General features: G+C 41.0%; 1 protein-coding gene across 1 annotated transcript in view; it reads right to left on the bottom strand.

The window, feature by feature from the left end:
- LOC122548290 (tetraspanin-4-like) overlaps positions 1-6,692 on the bottom strand; it is a gene marked incomplete at both ends in the record, with an annotated part of 47,106 nt that extends 40,414 nt beyond the window's left edge. The window contains one exon of the mRNA XM_043686817.1: positions 6,459-6,692. Within this exon, the coding sequence (XP_043542752.1) occupies positions 6,459-6,692 (234 nt within the window). The remainder of the gene's footprint in view (positions 1-6,458) is intronic.
- Between the last annotated feature and the right edge of the window lie 254 nt (positions 6,693-6,946).

Here is a 6,946-nt window from a genome sequence, read left to right as displayed (position 1 = left end):
TTGTTTGAGAGGGTTTTTGGATATTTTCTATTGTTGACCACAGGCTGAGGATGATATTCGATCTTTAGCAAGCGCCAGTTTAGGAAATAACCAAAGGAATGTGCGCAATTCTGGTCAATGCAATAGTCAATTCTTTAAAAATTGTATGATAAAAGGTGGAGGGCTGAAGTATAACGCTTTGACCATCAAGACCGCTTCATCACTCAATGAATTTACCACTGTTTCCTCTCCAAGTCATGCTGGTATGTGATTTGGAGGGTAATGTGCAAACGGTGACATGTCAGTGCATCTTCAACCTTGTATTATAGTCGGTAAAGTTTTTGAATATTGAAGGTTCTGTCAACAAAACCTGGATGACTTACTCCAGTGAATCTTTTAGGTGGTGCACTCTGCTGCAATTGTGCCTTAGCAGGACGATTACACGGAGGAATTCAGTTACAATGAAGCCATGGAATGTCAATCGAATATGATTAGATTCTCATTTGTCAGAGTTATCATTGCTACATTTGGTCCTTCTGTAAATCAATCCTATTCCAATCGCTTTCTGATTTCAAGTTCCATTTCCTATCTGCGCCTGAAATTTCAACCCGTTTCTTCGCCGAAATTTCTCCACCTGTCTTATAACTTCGTAAGGACGCTGTAAGGACCAGCAGAGATTTACAAACATGTTGCTAACTCTGTATAAAATGGAGCTTCGTGGAATGATTGCTTAGGTTGGGATTATTCTCGTTGAAACAAAGGAGGTGGAGGGGAGCTCTATAATCACATAATAACATTTATAAACGTTCAATATCCCTGGGATCTTGACAGGGTAGATAAGGGCAGGTGGCTTGCACGATGCTGTGAGGAGAGCACCAATCGGTATGAACACAGAATTAGATATTGCCTATTTAATTCAGAAATGATGAGTAATTTCTTTGCTCAGGGGTCAGAGGGTCTCTGGCATTTTTGTGGCACCCACTGTTGAGACTGCGTTGTTGGGTATTTTCAAACTGTGCCAGATAGTTAATCAGAAAGGTAATGGAACTTTGTCGAGGTAAGTGGGAAGAATCGAGTTGAAGATTATCAGATCAACCATGAGTTCGTTGAATGGTGGGGCAGACTCGATGGGCTGAGTGGCATACTTCCACTTTGTTTAACATTTGGTCTAACGCCTTATTTTATTCATAAATTCAGAATTATGAGGGGATAGGCTGAAGGGATAGGAAACTTTTAAAAAACCGATCAGACAGATCAGGAACAAGCCTCATAAACTCAGGAAGAAGAAATGTTCTGTGGCTTGGGTGCAACAAATGACACTGGGCACAGTACAGTTGGCTGTGTACTGAAGCTGTGATTGCTGAAGAAAGTTGGTGGATCTTATACAGTTGGCAAGTCAGTGATCTCGCTGGATGATGGGTCGTTGTATGGTTCACACATATCAGAAATTTGTGGAAGAATTCGTTTCATTGGAGAAGTTTTCTGCGGTTCCAATTGCGGGTGACTGTTTGAAATATTGATCAGATAATTGTGTGAAGTGTTTGGTTAAAATACTCATGAACAACCCCATTGGATAAACCTGTGCTCCCGATCTCTTGTTATCTGTTTCTCTTTCTTTCGATGTAAGTTCATAGAAAGACAAGATGGAAAGTGGGGCGGAAAGAAAAAATGCGTTCTTTCTCATTACACCAATTTAATGTATAATTGAATAGAATGACTGCTCTCGCTCTTCATTTCTACTTTAATGTGGTGTGTATTGCTCGTCAATCTCCCGTGCAGTAAAGGGCAAGAACGAGATTCACGATCCAGTGTATAAACAGAGTGTGAGGTGCAAAGAAAAACTGCTGGAGCGGTTTGTGAAGTTAACAACTAGAGTGTGACTCGGATCCGTGAATGTGGAGAACAACAGTATAATAATCCACCACCATAATCGCTCAGTCTCCTCAGCACATTTTGTAGAGCGGTGGCATGTGACCTCATCAGGTTACATGCAGTGAAAGCCATGGATGAGAAGTTTCTAGAGGGGAATCGAATCCACACCAATGTGTTTCAGTTTTCACCAGAATTTTAATGACAGCAAATTCCAATAAACAGCCATGCTCGTCAGAATGAATAGCTGTCAGTGATACATTCTGAGTCAGAACTGTGTCAGAATCAAACAGACAACAAGACTTTTACGTCATATAATCTCACCTTCATTTGACTCATAATTTCTTCAGTGACTTTCTCTCTCACGTGGAGAAGCAGCCATGGAGAGGGAAATAAAGGCGATGTTGTGGCTCAACGGCCTTTCTCATATTGCTCAACCTGAATTAGATTAAACCGCAAGAAACGCTGTTTGTTCGTTTCATTTTAATTTTGCTGCAACCTGACAATGTTCATTGTAATATCGCAAGTGAATTAGATTTATCCCATTGGAACGATTAATGTTGTATTCAAATTTGCTCCGACTTTATTTCAGCTTAAGGAGAATACTTCTTAGAAAAGCAGAGGGTTAAAGTGCAGTTTTGTTGCTCGTTACTTTGGCAGATTTCACCAAGTATTAAATGGACCAAACATCATGGTGATTGTCCTCACATCTTTAACGCATGTGATTAAAGCACGAAGTCGATCTCCAAGCAACTGGTCACTTCCTATTCATTATGTAATATCTTCCCATCGCAATAGAAAAAATCCGCTCAGTTCCATTTACAATGCTTGAAGTGGAATATTATGCCAAATCTTTCAAAATTTAGAGTTTTAGAATCGAATCTTATTCAGCTGCATATCTTTACATTTAAAGTCAACCAAATTAGACATTGTTTCCCCGCAACTTCCGACCGACTACACCCCACCCCTACTCCTTTACCTATCCACACGCTGTGGCTCCCCTTGTGAAATTTATTCCTTGTATGTCACCAAATGTGCCTTTCCAAATATTTTGAAAAACAGATTCTCGGAGTGACAGCGATTCTGTTCTCATCATTTCTTTGTCCTTCAAAGGTTTTATTCAAAGGTATCGAATGCCTGACATCTAGATGTTTACTTACTTGAAAGAGGAAATTTTCCACCCATTTCCTCTGTCCAAACATTTCATAACCGGAAAGCCCCCGCAAAGTCTTCCTTGGTTCAGGATAACTGTCCTCAATATTCCAAGAAGACAAGTGAATAAAATCTCATCCTCAGCACACCTCGCCAGCATCGTCTCTAATCGCTTTACACCCCAGTAAACACCATCATTATCCTCTCCGATAGAATCACAGAATCCTACAGTGAAGAAAGAGCATTGCAGTCAATCGAGCCGGTGTTGACTCTCTGAAGGTCATCTCACCCAGAGCAAGCTCCCCTCCCTATTCCCGTATATTTCACCTGAGGAAGAGTGAGCCCTCCCCCTTATGATTTCAAATAAACCTGTTGGACTATAACCTGTCGTCCTGTGACTTCTGACCTTGTCCCCGCATTACCCATGGCTAATTCACCTAACTTAGTTAATTCACTCCCTGGACACGAGAGGGCAATTTAACTTTGCAGTCAACCTAATCCTCCGAGCGAACAGCAATGCGAATTACTGACACAATGTTCCATCATAGTGAGCAATTGCTGTATCATTTTTAATGGCTTTATACCCTGGTAACTCAGCCTTATCAAAGCAAATCAACCCAAATTCAATGTATCGAAACGCTACTCTGTCCATTACAATTTCATTCGTGCTGAGGGAAATGTTTCTGCAATCATATTTGAATGTTTTTACACTGTTTCTTCCTCACCGTCCAGCTTCCAGTAAACACTTCAATCCAGTACAAGTCTGTCAAATGCTTTTCATTCCAACACAGATACAATGTACAGTTTGCTGAAGTCACGTGTTTTTACTTTCACTGACGTTCTGCCTCCCTGAGAGCTGCAGCCCTTCCCCACACTGATTTAGGCAGCACTGTCCTTCCTGTGGCATGCACCATCGAGAATGGAAGGACAGGTATCAATGCCCGAACTTGGGAATGGAGTGACAGTTTTAAAACATTTACACTGTTCCCAGCGGAGAATTGAGCCCTGTGACAGGCGCGGACAGTAACCATTCTACTACCGAGGACAGGAGTGTCAAAGGAGGCCCTTCAGCCAATTGTGGCCACACTTGTCAAAAACAACTGCCGAATGAACTGAATCGCATTTCTCAATGCTTATCCCATAGCCTTATATGTCTTGGCATCATAAGATCACATCTGAATATTTATTCAGGTTATAAGGGTTTTTGCCGCTCTGAACAATGCAGGCGGAGTATTCTAAATTCCAACCACCCACTGGCTGATAAAGTTTTTTGCAAATCTTCTCAAACCTTTCTGCCTTTCTCTTTAAATCTCTGGCCCCTGCTGATCGATCCCTCCATCAATGGGAAACTCGTTCCGTCAAATCTGTCCATACCCTAACTCATTCATGACTTATCTACATCTCCTTTACAATGCGACAAACAGTCCACTCTGTCCTGCCTTTCTTCAAAACTGAAACTCTTCGTCCCAAACAACACCCAGGTAAATATATCCTGCAATGTTCTCAGTGTGATGACATCCCTGCACACAACACTCTTGCTTGAGCCTAATGAGCATTTGTTTTAAAATTTCTGGATTCGTATGAGGGCGATTCTGGCTAAGCAGAATTTATTACCCATTCCGAATTGGCCAGAGGGCAGTTGAGACTCAAACATATTGCTATGAGTCTGAAGTCACATGCACGCTGTGCCAATTTGCTCATGACTCAGCTGCTAATTAGAAATCAATACCGTTTCAATTTAACCTCTAGCTGCTCATACACTCGGCAGAAGAAAGGGTAATGGCCTAGTGGTATCATAGGTGGAGTTTAATCCACATCCAGGTAAGGTCCTGGGGACTCGGGTTATAATTTCCACATGACAGAAGATGGAATTTGAATTCAATAAACATCTGGGAATAAGAGTCTAATCATGACCATGAATCCATTGTCAATTGTCAGAAAAACCCATCTGATTGACTGTTGTCCTTTAGGGAAGGAAACTGCTGTCCTTACCTGGTCTGGTGTACATGTGACTCCAGACCCACAGCAATCTGGTTGACTCGTATCTGTCCACTGGGCAATTAGGAATGGGGAATGAATGCTGGCCTAGTCAGCAACACTCATACCATGAATGAATAACAAAGAAAACCTCTTGATTCTTTCTACCTGTATCATTGATACCTACATGGACTGCAACAGCTTTCCCTTCCCACTCCAAGTTCCTCGGCAGACCCAGATGAGATATTCTGAATCTGGCACCAGCCTTTGGGACTTTCGATCTTGGCCACAGAGAACTGGTTTAATCATTAGGAAACCAATAAAATGAAACTAAACAAAACGTTTTAAGATTGTATCTTTACTTTGATGGCTTCAAAAGGACGGTGCAAATTTTAAGCAAAGATGAACATAATATCAACATTATCCATCTTCCATTCCTCGGATTATACGATTCCTGATTACAAATACATTTCTCTTTTCTCCTCCATCTTGAATGGCTCCCTGTACCATGGTACTATAGTTAGTTTGCTTGTCTTCCTTACAGTCCCCCACTCATCCACATTGGCATCAAGAATTTCAAACCTGTCAGACAAACTCAACAGCTGAGGCTCCTGAAGCTCTACCTCCTGGATTCCTCTGCCTTGCTCCTCATCACTCTTCTGTCCCTGACCACTGACTGAATTTAAAGCAGTTAATCTCAGGGGTGTGACTGTCTCCTGAAACATTGCATTCATGTAACTCTCCTGTCCCTGATGGGTCACTGTTTTCAAAGTTCGGATTCCAGCTCATCAACTCTAAAACAGAGTTCCTCAAGCAAACAACACTTACTACAGATGTGGTCACTATAAATCACAGTGGGGTCCAGCAACTCCCACATCATAGCCTGGCATCTCTATTTTAATTTTTAGTTCTTAATTTGATTTTTAAAAAATTCTTACTGGTCTTTTAGTTTGTAGCCTGTAAAAGTTTTCACTATTTACCTTCAATCTGAAAGTAACGTAGAATAGATTGTTAAATTAGTAGCTATTACCAAACGAACTTAGTTTACCTACAATTTCTGGGCCCCTGAACTTGGGCTTCAAATAACCAATTAAAATATCCGACAAATTATGAGCCAAAAATAAAGCAAGGAAAAAGCACCTCATCAAGGGCCCCCTCTTGTGGTGCAAAGGTAATGTCCTTACTCCCGGACTGAGAGACCCGGATTCAAGTCCCAAACGATGTACTCATTCGGGTTGTCTCTCATTCTGGTTGGGATCTCTCCTTACTGACGAGGCTTACTAATCCAGAAGAAAAAAGAAAATCTTTTCTTGAATCTTTTAATTTCCCTTCAATTGAAATGCCCAGATAGAGTCCAGTATGACACTGCTTCAGAACACTGCATCTACGCAAACTTTAATCCATACCATTAATAACTCAATAGAAGACATTTAATTTGCTAATACATACAATCAAAATACAAACAAACCTACTCATCTCACCTTCAGCAGTTCTTGCTCACACTGTGGTATTTTTATTTCCATGTCTTTAATTGTTGCCTTTCTTTCTTTAAGTGTGTCAATATTAGTAGCCAGGGTTTCCTTAGCCTGGTTGAGTTGGTCCAAAGCAAATTTGTGCTGACTTAGGTAGATATCTAGTTCAGACTGAGCCACATCCATCTTTGATCTACTCTCATTTACTGCTTTACTCAACTCCATGAGTTCCTTCTCTTTTGTCTATAAGATGGTTGAGAAAAAATATAAAGAAAACACAAATATTAACAAGCAACCGACATAAGTTCACTTTTTCCAAGTTTGTTTAATTTCAACATAGATTTGTTTCTAATTGAAAGATATTTCAATCAGCCGAACATCTCGTTTTTGCACACAGGTCTGGTCTCCTCTACACTGGGGAGACAGGACACCTTCTTGTGGATTGTTTCGGAGAACATCTCTGGGACACCTGCACCCAGAAACCCCACTACCCTATG

Source organism: Chiloscyllium plagiosum, unplaced genomic scaffold (genome assembly GCF_004010195.1).
Source record: "Chiloscyllium plagiosum isolate BGI_BamShark_2017 unplaced genomic scaffold, ASM401019v2 scaf_1038, whole genome shotgun sequence".
NCBI lineage: Eukaryota > Metazoa > Chordata > Chondrichthyes > Orectolobiformes > Hemiscylliidae > Chiloscyllium > Chiloscyllium plagiosum.
The sequence above is the reverse complement of the archived record's forward strand: the minus strand, read 5'-3'. Positions and strand labels throughout refer to the sequence as shown.